At 41.8% G+C, this 18,969-nt stretch overlaps 1 protein-coding gene across 4 annotated transcripts in view; it reads left to right on the forward strand.

Annotated features, from left to right (window-relative positions):
* Nucleotides 1–18,969, forward strand: part of RTEL1 (regulator of telomere elongation helicase 1) — a 41,170-nt gene that overhangs the window by 9,667 nt on the left and 12,534 nt on the right. For 3 of the 4 annotated variants that reach the window (XM_065691752.1, XM_065691753.1, XM_065691756.1), the window contains exons 15-28: nucleotides 953–1,027; nucleotides 1,773–1,851; nucleotides 5,294–5,426; nucleotides 5,575–5,688; nucleotides 7,425–7,465; nucleotides 8,268–8,353; nucleotides 8,628–8,705; nucleotides 9,330–9,407; nucleotides 10,613–10,756; nucleotides 11,581–11,696; nucleotides 12,496–12,619; nucleotides 13,796–13,949; nucleotides 15,517–15,671; nucleotides 18,673–18,768. In XM_065691752.1, coding sequence (XP_065547824.1) covers nucleotides 953–1,027; nucleotides 1,773–1,851; nucleotides 5,294–5,426; nucleotides 5,575–5,688; nucleotides 7,425–7,465; nucleotides 8,268–8,353; nucleotides 8,628–8,705; nucleotides 9,330–9,407; nucleotides 10,613–10,756; nucleotides 11,581–11,696; nucleotides 12,496–12,619; nucleotides 13,796–13,949; nucleotides 15,517–15,671; nucleotides 18,673–18,768 — 1,473 coding nt within the window. The remainder of the gene's footprint in view (nucleotides 1–952; nucleotides 1,028–1,772; nucleotides 1,852–5,293; nucleotides 5,427–5,574; nucleotides 5,689–7,424; nucleotides 7,466–8,267; nucleotides 8,354–8,627; nucleotides 8,706–9,329; nucleotides 9,408–10,612; nucleotides 10,757–11,580; nucleotides 11,697–12,495; nucleotides 12,620–13,795; nucleotides 13,950–15,516; nucleotides 15,672–18,672; nucleotides 18,769–18,969) is intronic. The other variant, XM_065691754.1, reaches the window with a different exon arrangement.

Below are 18,969 nucleotides of genomic sequence, written 5' to 3' on the forward strand. Positions count from 1 at the left end.
AATCCTTTTTCATCTAAGGATTAACTTGCTGTCTGAGCTTGGTTGTGGATCTTTTATTATTATAAAGGGTCATCTTTATAATTTAAAATTGGTTAAATGCCAAGACTTAATAATGGAAACAAGCTGGTTTTAAGGTAATATTGTTTTCTTCCTTTAGAAGAACCTTTATTAAAATATCCTCATTTACCCTCTCTCTGGCTATTTTTCAGACATTAATATCATGACAGGAGTTATGCTTGTGTTTTGATGGGTGGAGAACATCTTTCTTGCTGCACGCAGCTGATGCTCTTCTGAGCTTAGCTAATTCCTTTTAAAAGTCTGAAGAAATCTTGTTTAGAAACATTATCAGGAGTTATAAATACTTGAGAAGCACAGCTGTTCTCACTGAAGTGGCTCTGGAAGGCCAAGCGTGTAAAAGAGCATCACCCTTAATCATAGGCATCACGTACAGGAAAGGGCAAGAAGCAATACTCTGAAGTGTTCATAGAAGCTTTTAATTTGATAGCTGGGCACCTAGATATGATTATAACTTCATCTGTTTATTTTCTAAGGAAAGCATTATGATTTTAGTGTGTCATGCCTGAAACTTTAAGGGCATTGGGAAAGTTCTTTTACAGTTGGGTGTGACTGTGATCTCGTGAGTGTGTAGTTTGTGTTTAAGCGCAGCCAGAAGTCAGAAAGAGCATGAATAATGTCATCTGTGTAGTTTGAATGTATTGAGATACTGGCTTGTGTTTGTTGGAACAATGAGAAAGCCGTATGGTTAGCAGGAATTGCGTGTAAAGATATATTCATGCAAGATTCTTTGTATTGAGTAAGAGGAGCAAGGAGATCTATTTGAAGTTATTCCAGTAGTAACTTTTATGGAGATGCTTCTTGGTGCAAAGCTCTGCTGGGGGTTTTGCTGGGAACGGTTATTAAATCTTTCCATTTGCTTCCATCCATTTCCCAGACTGTATTCACCATCGATCCTCCAGAAGGTGCAGAAGATTTCCGGCTACATCAGTCGATATCTAAATACTACAAGGTATGGGATGCTTTGTGTTCTACATCCTTCCTTTCTGGCATTTAATGCCTGTGCTTAGTGCATCCAAGGCTATCCGTGTGGTTAGTTGAGATTCCAAGGAAAAAGGGGAGCTTCTTTTTAAAGAAACTCGAAATTGGCAAACTGCAGTGAATGTGAATCACTGAAAACTTTGATACTGCGTATTATGCAAGAGTTGGTATGTTCTTCCAATAACCTCTTCTCTTGACTTTAGCCTGTTACCAAACACGTGCAGCAGAGCCACTGAACCTCCCCCAGCCAGTCCTTTAAATTAGAGTTTGAGACCTATAGGCTGTGATATAATGAACTTTAGGAAAAGATCTATTTTAGATAAATGGCAGCTTTCATGTTAAGTCCAAGACACTATTTCTGTTGCCCAATGAATCGAGTCTTTCTAACACAACAGTATATCTTTTTTCCTAGTCTGGGTGTTTTATTCTGGTGGACAAGACCCAAAGAACTGGATTCTTTGCTTAGGGCAGCCCATGAAAAGCTGCTTCCATAAACTGACTCAGAATGGCTGATTGAATTGCTTTGTGTTAGATATGTTATGAAAGACTGGAAACAAAATAGGAAAGACAGGCATGTAATAACACAGCCTTAGTAACACTGTGAAAATGACACTAATTATGTTACTGTCGTTAGCATGGGCAAGCCTTTTTGAGGGATGAAGTGCTGGTTCATTTCTGTTGCCACCTCCAGAAATGCTTCTGTTCTTTTTGCTCAGGTGCATATTCACCTGGATGACAGTAATCAGAAGAAGAAACAAAGGACAGATCTATGGAATTCATCATCTACAAAGAAAGGTACGGGGCTCGGTCTTGGGGAGGCTCAGTCGAAAGCTGGGTTGCAAACTACTCGGCTGCTCCTTTCTGATTCAAATAAGAGCGAACATCTGAAGGTATCCGGATCTTCATCACTTCACATCTGTGAACAGAGGGGTCCTCGTTGTAGGATTCTGAGTGAGACACCACTTGTGTTATCTTAAATGTTAAAAACTACTGAGAAATAAAGGGCTGAACAATAACTCCGTGAAGGCACACTTCAGATCTGTCTATATGTAAAAGAAGTATTTAAAACCCAGATAGCACAGTAGTGTTCCTACTCATAGAGCTGGAAAGTCTTAACCGCATGATTAGTATGCCTTGTTGCCATGGTCCAAGGTAAAACCATCTGTAGATGTGGGACTAGGAGAGATTTTGGTTTTTCCTCCACTTAGTTAGCAGAGAACCAGTGGGTGGTTTGGTTGTAGGGTGCTTTTTTGGTCATATTCTATAAGATGCAGAGACTTAGAGTATTAGTGTTGCCCCAGAGCTCGCTTTCTCCAGAGCAGGGTAGGTTTTTAAGGCTTTGGGACTTTACGTTTGAAGAATTCTAGGGTTGTTTAGGGTGTTCCTCTGCAGTTTTATGTTTCCAAGCACAGTTTCTAGTGCAGTTATTCCAGTGAAAGAAAATCGCCTCCATTATGGAATGGTTGCTTGGATTGGAGTAGAGAAAATATTTAGACCAGCCCAAGAATGGGAAATCCCCCTTCGGGATTGATGCTGAGGTTCATAGAATGTTCTGTTATTGTCATACCAGCTAAATTTGCCTGTGCAGCTGTGATGTGTTCAGCACAAACGCAGTGTTGCTAAGGCTGTAATTACCTTTTTCTCATAAATAGCGGAGGAGTTAAAATAGGTTGGCTCATTCTGAAGCTCCGTAAGGAAGACGATAAGCCAGACGATAAGCCAGAGAAATAACGCTTCAGAACAGGAATTCTTAGCCAGAAAAATGCCAAGCCAGGTAATACCCTGAGGGCACTGTTAACCTCCTCTGAGATATGATCTCTTTTTGTGCAACTCCCTAAGTTCTTCAGAGCATGTTGTCACTTCTTGATAGTTTCAGTCTCAATTATACTTCTATATAGTATGTATATACATCTATATATATATAGTGTATGTATCTATATAGTGTGTATATATATCTATATATAGTGTATATATGTATCTATATATAGTGTATGTATATATGTATATAGTGTATATATGTATCTATATATAGTGTATATATATCTATATAGTGTGTATATATGTGTCTGTATAGTGTGTTTGTATATGTGTGTATATATATATATCTTCATCTGAGATTTGTCCCTTTCCTTGACTCTGTCCTCCCATCTATTTTTTCCTTATGCTCTGCAGAACTTAGTGTCTGGGACTACCTCAATATCACCGTGCTTCAAAACAACGTATTTAGAATTAAAACTTGGCTCCTGAATTAAAGGCTTATCCTAAGGCTCCTGTAAGGCAGCACTGAGCTTGGCTTTGTTTGGCTCCAAGACTCCTTCTTTCTGATGCTTTTTGAACAAGTACAGTTAGGTGGAAAACAAACCACTTTCTGATTAGAGAAGACAGATGCACATCCCTTTCCTTAAGCCTTCTTAGAAGAGCACTCTCTCCAAAGATCTTTGTAATTACCTTGCCTCATAACTATCTACTTAATTACTCAGTTAAATGCTCTTGAGAATGTAAATATGGGGTTCGTGGCAGTCCTTTTCTTAAGGCCAAAAATAACACTTTTTGGAGAATGAATTTCCATGAATTTAGTGGGTTGTAACCTAATGTCCCCTGAAGTGTTCCCCCAAAGATCTGTGCTGCTTGGTACTCTGCCAGTATTGTTTTCCTGAGGTATTGCTCAACTGGAGCTTGAAGTCACAGCAGTAATTCTGAGTAGGTTTTGTTAAACATGTGCAGGAGGAGGCCGATAGAAACACTTCAGGTTTATTACATGCTTTGGAGGATTTAGACACAAACCCAATACAAAGCAGTCACAGGATTCTTTGGGGATTTAGTAGGCACATACCAATATATTCCCTTTTCAAATAAAACCAGTATTTGGAAGTCCTCATGCAACAGACATATGGTTGAGGCTTGCGCTGTGTGCAAACCTAGAAGAGGCCAGACCAGACTGAGCAAGTCTCCAGTTCCCTGTAGAGGCATAGCAGATTGTATGGAAATCGTGCAAACCCTTCAGGAATGGCTGTTTCCAAAGGGCTTTATGGAAGTTACTCGCTCAAGCATCATTCTCTACAGATGCTGAAATTTCTTAGGCTCCTGACATAAGTGACTTTGCTCCTGTGTGTAGACGTTGGCCTGTTCCTCCACAGATCCTAACTAACTTGCACCAATTCTCAGTGTGAATTGAAGATGCGGGTTCTGCCAAATTTTGGAATATGATTTTTTTTTTTTTTTTCTGGAATCTAGACACCATCTGGATGGATTTGCCCACATGAGATGAAAGATAAAACTTTAGATAAAGATAGGTGTTCTCTTGTAATTCTAAGCAGTGACTCACTGGGCACATGTCAGTGGGGATTTCCTGAAACTGACAGCTCCTTTTGGAAAGCCTATCTTGTAATGAAGGATGGGCACGTAAAAGACATGTACATGATGCATACATATATGTTACTGAAACTAATTGTGCAAAACAGAATCAGAACCAAAAGCTATTGTTTTTATTTGTCTGATCTTGTTGTCAGCATAGGTGATTGTTTCATCGACCATCTCAGTTTTCAGCAAGACCAACAGTGGTATGACTAGAAGCTGAACAGTGAAAGGCTGGTGTGATATATCCGGTTTTCTTTGTTCTCTCTGTTGATAATTTATAGCATGCCAGACAGTGTCACACATCTATATCCATACCGCATAAAAGATTTGAGCAGGAGTTGAAAGGTTTGGAAGTTGACTACAGAGAAAATGGAATGTTTAGGTGAAAGGGTGTTGGAAATTCCTGATGGAGAAGGGGTTCTTCTCTTTTCAAGCAAGAGCAGGAGTAGAGAGATATTTTACCAACTTCAGTCATTTGTCCTTTATCCCAGTATTCTACGCTTCTTGTACCATGCTTCCCCTTCCAGTTATCCTTGACAGCAGGAAGTGAATCGGTGGATTGAGGACCGAGTAGTTTTGTCTGCTCAACCTGCCTGTAACAATGAGATTTGATGCTCTGTCTTTAACCACCCTCTGATTAAAAGTATAATCTATTTAAGGTGTGATGCAGCAATGACCTTTTAAAACTGTATTTTGAATGGGCATAGCAATAAAATCTGGGATGGACCAAAGCAGAACATGCCGTGTGTCTGGAACCTTACCTTCAGCTGCTGGCCAGCTTACTTTCAGGAGTTCAGATGGAATGTGCTATTTGAGTGTCATACTCCAATTTTACCACTAACAGACTTGCTTCTTAATGTTTTCTCTTTATTTGATACAGAAAAGACCTTAAGCTATTGGTGTTTCAGCCCTGGATACAGCATGCATGAGCTTGTTCGTCAAGGAGTCAGGACAATTATCCTTACTAGTGGGACACTCTCCCCCCTCTCATCATTTACAATGGAAATGCAGATGTAAGTACCGAGACGTGGGAACAGGTAATGCACAATCTGCTCTCGTGATTTTACATTTTATATCTGGATTTTTGAGTGTTTGGGGCTGGCAACGAGGAGGGAATCACATAATGAGTGTGTCTGGGATCTCACTTTCCTGTTTCTCTAGCCCTTTTCCTGTTCGCTTGGAGAATCCACATGTTATCGATAAACACCAGCTCTGGGTTGGGATCATTTCTAAGGGACCTGATGGAACTGTGCTGACTTCTACCTATGAAAGAAGGTAACGAACTTCCATGTGGAATTCTGACTTGATGTCTTGTGTTCTGACACTTTGCGTTCTGCTTACAGGAGGATGCTCCTGAAATAAGTGGTCTCTGTAGCTCTTTACCTGGATAAGCACTGTGCTGAGTAACACCACCCTTTAACTACTGGTGTTAAAACTGAGAGCTGGAGGGCTGGAAGACATTAAATGGCAGAGCATTGAGTTGCACTGAAGTCCTTATTGACTACCCTCTCTTTTACCTCTGCATTGCCTTCTTAAGGAAAATGTATCCACATGTTTGTCAACAAGCTTTTCATCATAACTTCTCGTGCTTTTCTCTAGTATTTCATCATTTTGCTTGTGTCTTTCTGGTGTTTGGTACTTCTGGTGCCAGCAGAGAAGGCCAAACCTCCCTTCTTTGTGTATTGACTTTCTTGTGCAATGTGATGATCTCTTTGGCATCTCTGCGCACAGTTTCAGAAGGCATGCTTTGATGCACTTGTCAGAAGGCTCTCTGCTTGCCAGTTCTCTGCAGTTACTAAAGAGAGGCATCACACGGATGCTAGAACCGTGTTTAGGGATGCAATCCTTCTGTAGCGTTTTGAAATGAGAATCGGTTCTCTGTGTCGGATGTGCTTGTTCTCCCATTTAGCTTTCTTCCCATCATTCTTCAATCTGTCTCAATTTCAACATCAGAGAGAAAGCACTGGCTGAGAATTCCATGACTTACCCTGCTGCACGCCTGCCTTACTCATTTTTAGGGATACAGAAAAATAGATCTCCAAGAGCTGTTACTGGGAAAAACCCCACCAAATCAGAGTGGAGGAATGCCAGATGTTCCACACAACTGGAAAAGGACTGGGCAATTGTAATTGATTTGACAGAATAAGCAGACTGGAAACCCCTCAGACTGGTTTTTCACTTACAGAAGCTTCATGTGCTGTTTCAGTGTATTTCATTGAAGATGCTATCTATTGAAGGGAGAAGGTTGGGGATCCCCCTCCTGAGACCTGGAGCACCTGCTTTTTTGCAGGAAGGGAATTCACAGCAGGTGCTGTGTTTTGACAGTGTCTGTATGGTGATACTGGTGTCTTTAGGGCTTATAAAAATAAATACCTTCGGTTTTATCCCTGCATATGTAAGTTTCCAGGGAAAACAGCACCCAGAACTACAAGGCACAAGAAAGAAAGAACCATAAAGGCATGAGAGGCCAGGCGAGTTGTCAGTCAGGGCTGGAAGGCACAGAAGTACTCCTCATTGCAGGGCAGTACTTTTTCAGTCAACCCAAAAGTGATTTGCATTATGCCACAGGTAAGTAATAACCACAGTAACCAGATTCACCCTTTTTTGCCTGGCAGCTTCACCACACCTGATTCATCAATAGTTCATTTAAACAGTTGTAGTGTTAGTCAGGCTTGGCAGCATCTCCAGACTTTGTTGGCAGGCAGAGCCTTTAATTATTAGTATTAATCATAGAGCTCAGATGCTGCCTATTTCTATTTGTTATGCTTTGATACTCCTCAAATTTGGGTCATCTGCAGTGCTAATAAGAATATTTAATAGTTATGTGTAGTCAACATTTTACAAGTTTTGTGTCCTTACTGTGGGTGCTTGCCACAGGAAGGAGAGCAGTTTTAAGCACGGATATGCTGCAGGAGATGAATATCACAAGTGTGAAATACACCAGATGCGTCAATATGTGTGAAATACCTAGAAAAGGAAGTACATTTCTGCTACTTGATTTTTCCTCGTAGGTTTTCGGAGGATTATTTATCTTCTCTGGGGAAAACACTTGGTAAGTGAAGTGTGTGGATTTCAAATGGGTTGTTGCATGGCATTTTATATGCATCCCAAAAGGAGAAATACTAAAGACGACTTGGTAAGGCAGAGAAAGGTAAAGGATTGCATTGTGTTACTAACTGCTCTCTGGTTCTGTGTACTGCTGTTTGCCCAGGCAGCTGGCTGCTGTCACTGTAATTGTGTCTGAATCCTAGGTTTAATGTTTCCAAATTAGGAGTTATTTTATTGTCAGGTGTTTCTGTTTGGGTCAAAAATGTGGTCCCTAAACACTGTCAGAAGGTGGCGCAGATGCACGGCGATGAAGCAGCAGGGCATCCTTCGCCAGGGCAATTGAGCATCACAAGAAGTCAGTGCAGTTTCTTGTGGTGCTTTTAAAGGAGCTGTGTCAAGTCTGCTCTAAGTCTGTCTGACTAGAAAAGTGTATTCTATGTGACCAGGAAACTCTTGAAAGCAGTCCTGTGGCACCTCATCATTACTTTGAGTGTTCAGACTGCAGGGGAGAAAATGATCTAAAACTAGGTCCTGCTGTCACAAGGGACACTGTGACAGATGATGTAGTGTTTGGTGTAGCTCATATGTTTTATCCTGTTAACACTACACTTTAGAAAGCTAGTTAGGCATCTGTATTTAGGTTTATACCTTCATGACAAGATTATTGAATTGGTTTATAAATGTGAAGCAACTTCTAGTACATGAATATTGGTGTCAGGAAAGTAGGAGAGTTTTTGGAAGGAGCCATGCTGTTACTTTGCCTCTGCAGTCTTCCTTCAGCTACTCATTTATCTATCTCACTGCAGGTAACTTGGTGCGAGTTGTGCCGGATGGACTGTTGGTGTTCTTTTCATCGTATCCTGTCATGGATAAAAGCCTGGAATATTGGAGAGTATGCTCATTGCTCTGCCTTTATTAGGTGTTTGGTTACCTAGGTCAGACAGTTTGTCCTTATGCTGTCTAACCATGCTCATTAAAAGTTCTTCGTTACTAAGTTAATTATAAAATCTGGTAATTAAAAGCCCAGCTCAGGCTTCTTTTATTTTGATCACACTACATTGAAATGCGGCATTGCAGCAACCAAACCCCAAAGGATCTTAATGCACTGTCTCCCCTGGTGTGTGCTTACGTGGCTGTTTCTGATGTGTTCATGATCTGTTTATCAGGAGCATGATTTTGCTAGCAGAATAGAAGAAGTGAAGTCAATGTTTGTGGAGCCCAGGAACAAAGGGAGCTTTTCAGAGGTGGGTTATTTGCTTTACATACCTGTAACGCTTTCAGAAACTTTTTATGCTTAAATACCTTCCCCGAGATGTGTTTGGGTTTGAAACCCAAATTTTATCCTGGGATAAAATTGATTTTAGGACAAACTGTTATCCTAGGATAACGATAACTAGAAAACTAGGATCCTGGAGTCACTTCACCAGTCAGCATCTCTTAATGTCCCGCAGGACGTTTCCTCCCAGCTTGTCATGCTTTGGGTGCTAAGGAGCTGAGCAGTGTCATCTTGCTTATTTATAGCCATTCAGTTTGCTTCTTAGAGTAAGTGATATCCTTGGATTGCTTTCCCAGTTTGCCCTTTTCCTCAAGGATGGGCAGAACCACACAACAGTCCGTGTTTCGCCTTCTTATCAGAAGTATCTGACATGAATCTTCTATGCTTACCCAGATGTGTTCTAGGTTTCGCAGTGATGGTTTTGCTGAGCAAGTGGCTTCTCACACTTGCAGTTAATAAAAGTAAAGAAAAGGATACTAAATTCATCACATTTTACATCTCGGTGTGCAAGTCAAATTTAGCTAATACAGCTTTCTGCTTAGGCAAAGGGTGATAACATTCCTGCTCTTGCTTAAACTTGTTTACCTTTTAGGTAATAGATGCCTACTATAATAGAGTTGTCTGTCCCAAGTCCAATGGGGCTGCTTTTTTGGCAGTATGTCGGGGGAAGGTAACGTAACTGAGAACTTGTTTCATCTGAGTTCAGATTATGTAGTTGATGGGGAAAAGATCATACGGATTTCAGTACATTTCTATTACTTGACTGTAATTACATGTGGGGAGATTAAACTAAAAGAAGTAGAACGCCCTGAAGCCTTTTCAAAATGATATCAAGTTTATGTATGCCTCATTCATGTCTTTATTAAAGAAATATGTCTTTGAGTTCCTTAAATGGGAGGAGCATCATCGCACTTGCATTTCCTCTTTGCTGCTCACTGAAAACTCAGCTCATTAGATGAGAACAACTGTCTGGGAGGAGAACTAAAGGAAACATTTGTAATGAAACATGTTAGAACAACGCTGCTGAAAACCAGAATTATTGCTTGGCTTTAAAACATTTACATTAACTTCAAGTCCATTTGGCTTTTCCTTTGCACTTTGCAGTGCTGATAAATGGGTTTATGCTTATCAGTGGGAATATTTGCAGAATCACAGATCACTCTTAAAGCCTTTTTGCTGCTGCTTACCAAGAGTTTTTCTTTGAACCTTCAGTCCCAGCCTCCAGAGTGGCTGTCAGATCAGTGAAGGAAAAACGGGGCTCTCTGTGGTAGGACTCTCAGCTGGATATTCCCATCCTTCCAACAGCAGTGTATTACCCTGAGAGGAATCGGGTCTGTGGAGAGATCATGCTTTGCAGTAATGTGCAGTTGAAGGGCAGACTGTTTAGCTTGTTGAGGTCAAAGAGTTAATTGTATGACTACAAAACTGGAACTGTTTGAGAAGATAAACCAAAAGACCTGTGTTGTCAAAAGCTCCAAAACTCACTTCTAAGCCAGATTTCTGGTAGCTTTCCATTATTGCTTTGAAACGATTCTGTTCATTTTTAATGTCAGAAAAGGTTTTATCACGTTCCTATGTCTTGTTAGCAATTCAGGCTGTGGGAGGTTTAGAGGTATTGACTGATATCTCAGACATCTGAATACAGCTGTTCATTGATCGTGTTGGCTGAGGATATGCTTTGTCAGGGCCTCCTGGAGGAAAAGGAGAAGTTTAAAGTCCTGATATCAAAAGGAAAAAAAAATCTAGTTGAAACCATGCATATCATATTCATATGATACACTTGGCTAGGGATTAAATTTAATGGGGGGAAAAGCCTGAATTGCTCTGAGACACCACTTCAAATCCTGTTGATAACGGGAAGCACTGTCTCCTCAGGCCAGCGAGGGCTTGGACTTCGCAGACAGAAATGGCCGGGGAGTCATCATTACCGGGCTCCCGTTTCCTCCTCGGATGGAGCCCAGGGTTGTTTTGAAGATGCAGTTCCTGGATGAGATGAGAAGACATGGGACAGGTTCACAGGTGATACTGGGCAGAGTTTCACTGCTGGCTGTTTGCAGCTTTGTGTGTTGTTTCTCCCTCTCGTCTCTATGGATTTTGGCTTTTGTTATCCTCTCAGCCTTGTGGGACCTTGAATGTCAAAGAGTCAAAGAACCTGGGGAGGTTGTCACAAATGCAGTCACATTTAGTTAGATAATGTTAAGGGTTCTGAATTCTTTCTCCAGTGGCATGGTGTCAATCAAATAGAGACTAAAAACTGGTATAATTAAGGTCTCAGTCAAACTCTTCGTATTTGTATTATCCGTCCATCTTTCTATGGGAATTGCTTCATCCAGAGAGTGGGCAGGAGTAGTTACCTGTGCTGTCTGCTTTGGGTTTTTACAAGAGTATGTATGTTACAGGACAGGGGGGAATGGCTTTAACCTGCCCAAGGAGAGACTGAGATGAGCTCTTAGGCAGAAGCTCTTCCCTGTGAGGGTGCTGAGGCGCTGGCACAGGGTGCCCAGAGAAGCTGTGGCTGCCCCATCCCTGGCAGTGCTCAAGGCCAGGCTGGACACAGGGGCTTGGAGCAAGCTGCTCCAGTGGAAGGGGTCCCTGCCCATGGCAGGGGTTGGAGTTGGATGAGCCTTACGATCCCCTCTGTGATTCTGTATTTGAGTATGCTGTGTGCCATAAGTCAGGTAATGTTCAAGTCAACCTTGTTTTGGTTTTCCTAGGCTTCCAGAGATTTGTCAGTAGATCTTGTTGGCTGTGATTTATTATTTCTGTAGAAATAGTGACTGTACAGCTCATAGAACACATTTTACCTGGCAATTAATGTTACTTCTTCCTCCCACCTACTGCAGTATCTGTCTGGGCGGGAGTGGTACAACCAGCAAGCTTCCCGGGCTGTTAACCAGGCTATTGGCAGGGTCATCAGACATCGCCAGGACTATGGTGCTATCTTCCTTTGTGATGAAAGGTGAATCCTGGGCTCTAGAGCATAAACATTCATCAACATCTTTATATCCCTGTATTTATCCTTTATCTTGTATGTAAATTGCTGATGTTACTGTTTGGAGCAGGCTATGGTTCATAAGTAATTCAATTATTTTAAATAATTGGCTGTATAAATACTGCACTGCTTTAGGAAAGTAATGAGATTCTGATCCTCTGCTCCCAAAATATACTGGTTTTAGAGCTGCAGGAAGAGGTTAATGGTATTAATGCAGAATAAGCCAATTTATTGAATTCCTGTTTGTAATGCTGCTGGAAGTTATGGATAATAACTTCTGGGTTTGCATTTTCTCCGTCTCTCACTTGAGAAGGCAGTTGCCAGCACTGCAGTATTTTGTGAGAAGAAGAGATTGTATTACTGAAACTATATAATAGATATTATAGTAATATTATATTGCATTTGTATCCATTAATATCAATTAATATAGTATGTATATCATAAGCAACAGAAGTTTAATTGGTTGCCTTCAATGCTGAAGCTCAGCTGGAGACAGTGGGCACATGGTTGGACAAGGTGTCCCTGCCTGTGGCAGGGGGTTGGAACTGGATGATCTTAATGTCCTTTCCAGCCCTCACTATTCTGTGGTCTCAACAAATCCATTTCCTCCTGAGTGAACTCATCACCCCATCATATTTATGGCACTGTTTCAATCTGTTGTTGTCTTGCTGCTCCTCCTTTGTCCTTTTGGACCCTGATCAAGCGCTTGTTTAATTCATTTAGGCCAATGTGGCAAATCATTCTCCTCTTTTCCAATCTTACACAGGTTCACAACTGGTAATGTGAGAGGCAAGCTGCCTTCGTGGGTCCGCCCCTACGTGAATGTCTATGACAACTTTGGGCATGCAGTCAGAAGTGTCTCCATCTTCTACCGTGTTGCTCAAGAAGTTGTAAGTGTCTTTGAAAAAAAAAAAAACCTCCATAAATCTTCTTGATAGTGTTGGAAATCGGGAATACTGAGCCAGGTGAGACATGCGATGGAGTAATTTGTCACTTCCAAGCACTGGAAGATTTATGGGAAAAGAGAGATGCCTCGTTTTTCTCCAAGAGTGAGCTGGGACAGGATGTGTTGTCATGCTGGGCAACTCATTAGGCTAGATCACAAAAATAACTTCCTTTCCCACTTCCTTCCAAACAGAGCTTTTATGGGATGGTGTGCAAATACTGGTGCTGATGTTAGCATCAACAAGCTTTCTGTTTCGTACACAGGGAGAGGGCGTATGTGTGGAAGAATCGTCAAACCCTTAAATATAAATCAAAGCTGAGTTGAATAATAATAATTATTATTATAATAATAATATAATAACCCTTAAATATAAATAATATATAAATAATAACCCTTAAATATAAATAATATATAAATAATAACCCTTAAATATAAATAATATAAATAACCCTTAAATATAAATCAAAGGCATAGAGTGTGAGATAGACCCATCAGTATTCATGCAGTTCATCACTGGGTCATCTTTACCGATACGGCTTTTCTCTTTGCATTAAGAAACCTTTTTTTTCTGTATTAGTTCCTTGATTTTAAAAAGTAATGTTGTAAAAAAGACTTTCTAACTGACTGGAGAAAGTCATAGCAAGAAGTGGGATGGAAGACAGAATGGGGAATTCTCTGTCCCAGAGAATAAGATTAAAACAAACACAATTTCACATACAACCCTAGATGACTTCCTGGAAGATGCTTTGGCCAAATAGAAGTTGTTCAGAATACTAAGTTACAGATGGATGGTAGTGGGTGACTCGATGATCTTTTCTGATCATAAATGGGAGTTTCATGGTACGATAAGAACCACAACCCAAAAAGCTTTGCCATAGGAGCTCTGTTGCCAGGATAGTGTTTGGAAGCAATTGTTCTTTAGCAGCATCATGGCCCTTTTTCTGTTACACAGGTCACTTAGTGCTAAGCCTGCCTACCACACTTCATTCATCAGTCTTGTTCAGGATTATCTGGGGAAAAAGGAGATGTCTTTAGGTTGTTGCTGAGGTTTCTGGCTGCAAAGGAAGTGGTGTGGAAGAGTAGCTTTTGTGTGCTCTAACACTTCATATACTGTTTTCAGATGCCCCTACCCCTGCCACAAGGCCCTTCTGGCTCTGCTGGTTCCCAAAGAGAAAGCGATGCGGTACCATCTACTTCATCTGAACAGATCCTCTGCCTGAAAAAGGCCAAATACTTGGATGACCATGTTCCCAGTTTGCAGAGGAAAAGAAAAGGTAGGTGTAGGTCCTCGCAGATGTACTTTTCTGTCTTAAACTGAAACAAAAAAGGAAGGAGCTAGAGACTAGAAACTGGAATGGGAGAGAAAGCAAGGAGGGCTCAAAGAGTGATGTAAAAAGTCTGGTCAGAGGGGACAGAGCTTGGTATGAGAAAAAGGGGGAACCAGTTGCAACTATAGAGCAAAGAGGCAGATGGGGCTTGAAAAGCCATCCTGCAGCGCAGGAGATTGATGTAATGTCATTCTTTAAAAGATAACAACTGAAGTCCGTGTCTGACTAACGCTGACTTTCATATGTCTGTCTTCCATCCTGTTATACAAATAGCTCTTTCACAGTAATCTGTCTTAAGAAAACGGAAAGCTGGCATTTACCTTGGAACAAAGAAGCTTATCAAGATTTGTGGTTAGCTCATGCCAGAGTACGAAGAGTTCCCATGTCAGTTATTCTTTGGGAATGTTCTGCTCTAGACTGGTTGATGGTTTGGAACAGAACAATGAAGTTGTGTTTAAAACTGTAGTTCCAAGGCCATTATAGGTGACCATGAGGGTGATTTCACATTACATGGAAGCCAGTGTGACTGCAGGCTGTCCAAAGGCATTGCTTTTTCTCCCCCAGTTTCCAACCCTGTGCTTGTGCTTCTTCTCTTGATTTGAATCCATCTGTTGTGCAACCGAGAGCAAGCAGGTGAGCTTGCTGAACCAATTCACCTTTCATCCATGTGACTGGTAGACCCATCTCAAAGGATGGGCTGCAGCGTGTGGCTGGAGGTAAAGGGAAGAAGCTGCATTGCCTCTTGACACACGTTTTTCAGTTGCATTTGCTGTGACATCAAACCACCCGTGTAATCACAGTTTTGGCTAAAGAGCCTCTTGTACTGATTTCTTCAATGTATAGTGTCATATACTTCCTTCTCAAAAGGACTCTTCTTAGTAGCTGACTGTTGAAGTCATTTCACGAAGTAGTGCAAATACATTTTGAAGAGAATGCCTTTTAGAAGTAGCAAATTGATACGAACTTGACCTACAGCTCAACATTCTGATACTTGAAGCCAAATACACCTGGATCCTGGTTAGTGAGAATATGTATTTGTGGGACCTGAGGGTGACTGTTTCTTGTAGGTATTGACACTGTGAGAATTGTAGCCTCAAAAAAACCTTGTTCTGCTTAAAAATAATAAACCATATTTCATGCCAGAATCTCTTAAACACAGGAACTGAGGTTTTGGGAATCTATAAAGCTAAAGTAGTTAAACACAGATTACTGTTGCAGTAAGAATTTTTCCATTGATCATGAGCTATTTTGAGGTTAAATATGACCATCACTGAAGGAATAGTTTGAGAGAAGTCCACCACATTTTGGTAACAAATGCTTGAGCAATGTGAGGGGTAATTAACCAAAACAGTTGTCTTACCAAGTCATGTAAGTTTTGCAAGGTGGGGGAGATGAAATGAGCCAACACATCTGTGTAGGTTGCTACATGAGATTCTGAGCTATTACTAAGGCAAAGAAAACAAAAGAAACAACATGGAATGTTAATTTGTCATCTCTCATGCTATGATGCCAGCAAGTGGAGATGGAGCATCCAGCCTGTGTATGGAATACGAACCAAAGCTCGTCTCGCCTAGAAGACCACGTATCGGGCTCTTGGATGCGTTGGAGCGCAGTGAGAAGAGCAGCGAAGGTACAGAGGAGGAGAGTGACTCGTCAGGAGAGGAAAAGGTAATGGCAAAGCAAAACGCTTGCTTCTAAGTGAAAATTGTAGGTTCTGAAATGAAATGAGTTTGGCATCGATTTGAAGAGTACCAGTTCAACCCTCTTTTAAGAGAAACTCACTAATCAGCACTGGTAGCAGCAAGTTCTCATAATTAAGCTTAATCAAAGGGTTTCCTTGCCACAGTCTGGATGACCAACAATACATACTTGTGGTGTGCTCCATGGCTGCTGACCACATAGATTCCTGGAGTTAACCGTGCTCTCTGGAGAGCAGATTGCTCTTAGAGGAGAGAGGGGGTAGCTACACGGCTCCTCCTGGGTGCAGTCTGTGTCAGCACTTGGGCTGTGACCAGATACTGGATTTCAGAAAGGGTGAGGGATTAGAAATGGCACTTTCAGATTAGAAATCTTTGCTTTAACTCAGAGAATGGATATTGTAGGCTTACAGGATATTTTATCTGAACCAGAAGACCTCTACTCCATTAAGATCAGCAAAGCCGCTTCTGTGCTGTTTTCTTTCCTCTTGGATTGGTGTTTTTAGTACAGTGGTGGTTAGGCTGTGGTGTTCTCACTTTCCCAAAATCCCTGTCTGCAGCTCTCTTACGTGCTACCATGAGCAGGAGTGTTGCAGGGCTGGCTTGCAGGCTCAGTTTGGCTGATGACCCAGCATATGGCCTCCAGGAATGCCTACTGCAACATACCTAAGAGGTTTGCTTAGGAGAAGAATGCCTTGGGGGGAAATGTGGAGGTATCTGGAGAATATCTGAGGAGGTCTAAGGGAGATGGCTGGAGCTGTGGACTAGACGGAGGGGGAGGTACAAGCTTGGGGAAGCAAACAAGGTTAATGAGCATTGAACTTGTCTGCAGCTGAGTGAGAAATGGCTCCATCACCCATGCTTACAACAATGTCAGCACCAGAAGTTGTTCTTTGGAAAGCCTGGCACATCTTCAGGGCTTTGGTAACTCGGCTGCAATATGTGGTTAACACACAGCTGTTGACATAGCGCAGCATTTCCATAAGACAGAGAAGTTGATGGGCCTAAGGGCTTGGCAGGGAGGCAGCTCATCTCCACTGTCTGGATTCAGTGTTACTCTTCTCTGTGGCTGCAGAGAACTGTGGGGTCACCCCGTGCTGCACCGAAATCAATGACCTCTGGCACTGGAGATGTGGGGAGCGGAGCCCTGAGACATGCAGTGAGTGCCTCTGAGGGAGCAGCTTCCATTCAGAGTGCAGCATTGAGCTGGTTTTAATCAGCGCTAGATTTGGACTGGTAATGGGGTTGCTGTGCTTTGTATCTCCCTTCACCACCCATGGTAGTGTCTTGTGTTACCATTTGTTCTTTTATCAAGGTTATGCTGTGCCCTTGTTCCCCCAGTAAGGAAACTCAGCTGCTGTCATTCTGAAACACTTTGCTGGGGTGAAAAACAGGAAAAGAAGCATTAGTCCTCTCAAAAAAATCAAACTACAAGAACTAGTTCCTCAGTCCATTTAGAGAATGATTTGACAGCTCCTTTTGATCCCTTTTCCATTGAGAAAGGCCTTGTGGAAACTTGTCTTTTAGAAGCCTTCTTTCTTCGGGATCATGCTATTACGTAGTCCAGGATTAAGAAGATGGTTTTGATAGCTTTTCTGACTTACTGATGTATCATAAATATCTTAATTTCTTGCTTCTATTCCAATTCTTCATTCTGTTAGTGCTTAAATATATTTATATGTGCACTTAAATCATGGCCAGGCTTGTCTAGAATTCCACATCCTTGCTGCATTATGGGTGCGCTGAAGGTTGTATTTGAGTATCAGCAGCTGACTGTACAAATGGCAAATCTGAGGGTATTTCCTTAAGGGTTTGCTCACTTTCAGTATTGCTGGTTTAGTTGTAGTTAATTTGACTCTGAAGCTTTAGGATCTGAATAGACAGAAGTCAGTGGCGCGTGGGGCTGCTGTTACATTTCACTGGCTCCTCTCACAAATGAGCAACTCTGTTCTGTAAATGCACTGATAGTCCCATACTTGCTATGAAATCCCCTTATTAGGCAACAGCAGAGAGGTAAATCACTTCACATACCTGCTTTCTCAACAGATACGTAGAAACCAGCTGACATTACGAGGTGATCCCACAGTTTCTTGTGTTAGTTGAATTGGTTTTGATGTGGTTGATTCTGGCTTGATTTGATATTGGAGGGATGGCTGTTAAGCAGTTCCACTCCTCTGGCTTATGACTGCTCACTTCTCTTTCAGAGGGATACACCACTATTCCCAGTCCCTGCAGTACAGATGCAGGTCGTTGTTCCAGGGGATGGGAGGTGCTAAAGGAGCTTGTCAAGCCATGAGTGTTTCTGCTACTGTCTCATCTGCCCTGATGTTTTCTGCAAGGCTGCTTAGGTTTCCCTTCTCAGCACCCCAGAAGCTTGAGAGAGAGGTTTTCTTTAGCAGATGAGTACTTGCAGGAAGGGGCATATGAGGCATCAGTCTCACACAGATGTGTGCACACTCCAGGGCTACCCTGAGACAGGCAACTGTAAATCCAGCTTTGCTGGAACCTGCACCTTCAAGACAAACTTTGTCTTTAGCTTGCTCAGTTTTGGTTTCTCTTTCTCACTTGTCCAGTAAGCGGTCACCTTCCAGAAACACGTGTGTCTTGCAGGCTCTGTTGCAATAAGGTGGACTTGTTTCACTTTCTGGAATGGTGTCACAAACTTTACCACTGGAAATGGCTGAATTCAATGGAGAATTCAAAGGAAGAAATTCTTTCCTGTTAGGGTGCTGAGGCACTGGAATGGGTTGCCCAGGGAGGTTGTGAATGCTCCATCCCTGACAGTGTTCAAGGCCAGGTTGGATGAAGCCTTGGGTGGCATGGTTTAGTGGGGGGTGTCCCTGCCCATGGCAGGGGGTTGGAAATGGATGATCTTTAAGGTCCTTTCTAACCCAAACTATTCTATGGTTCTATGATAATAATATTATAAAGGTTTTCTTCTGTCCTTTCTTCTTTTCTTTTCAACTTCACAGGCGCAGCGTCTGTCAACACTTTCCATTCAGCATGAGAAGAGGCTGGCAGATGAGCAGAAAGGAGGAAGGAAGAAGATAAAGCTCGTCAGCAATACAGTATGTGTTTCCATGTGTCTATGTCATCCCTTTTGTTCTGTAGAGTGCTTTAATTTGAATTGGAAATTTCCAGGCGGACAGATGACTGATTCCCGAACAGCTGTGTCTTTCTTCCCAACCATAAATAGTCATCAATGCACAGCTGAAGTCTTCCTGTCATGCTCTTTCTCAAGTCCAGACATCACAGACCCAATCAAGCAC

This window comes from Lathamus discolor, chromosome 11, assembly GCF_037157495.1.
Source record: "Lathamus discolor isolate bLatDis1 chromosome 11, bLatDis1.hap1, whole genome shotgun sequence".
Lineage (NCBI taxonomy): Eukaryota > Metazoa > Chordata > Aves > Psittaciformes > Psittacidae > Lathamus > Lathamus discolor.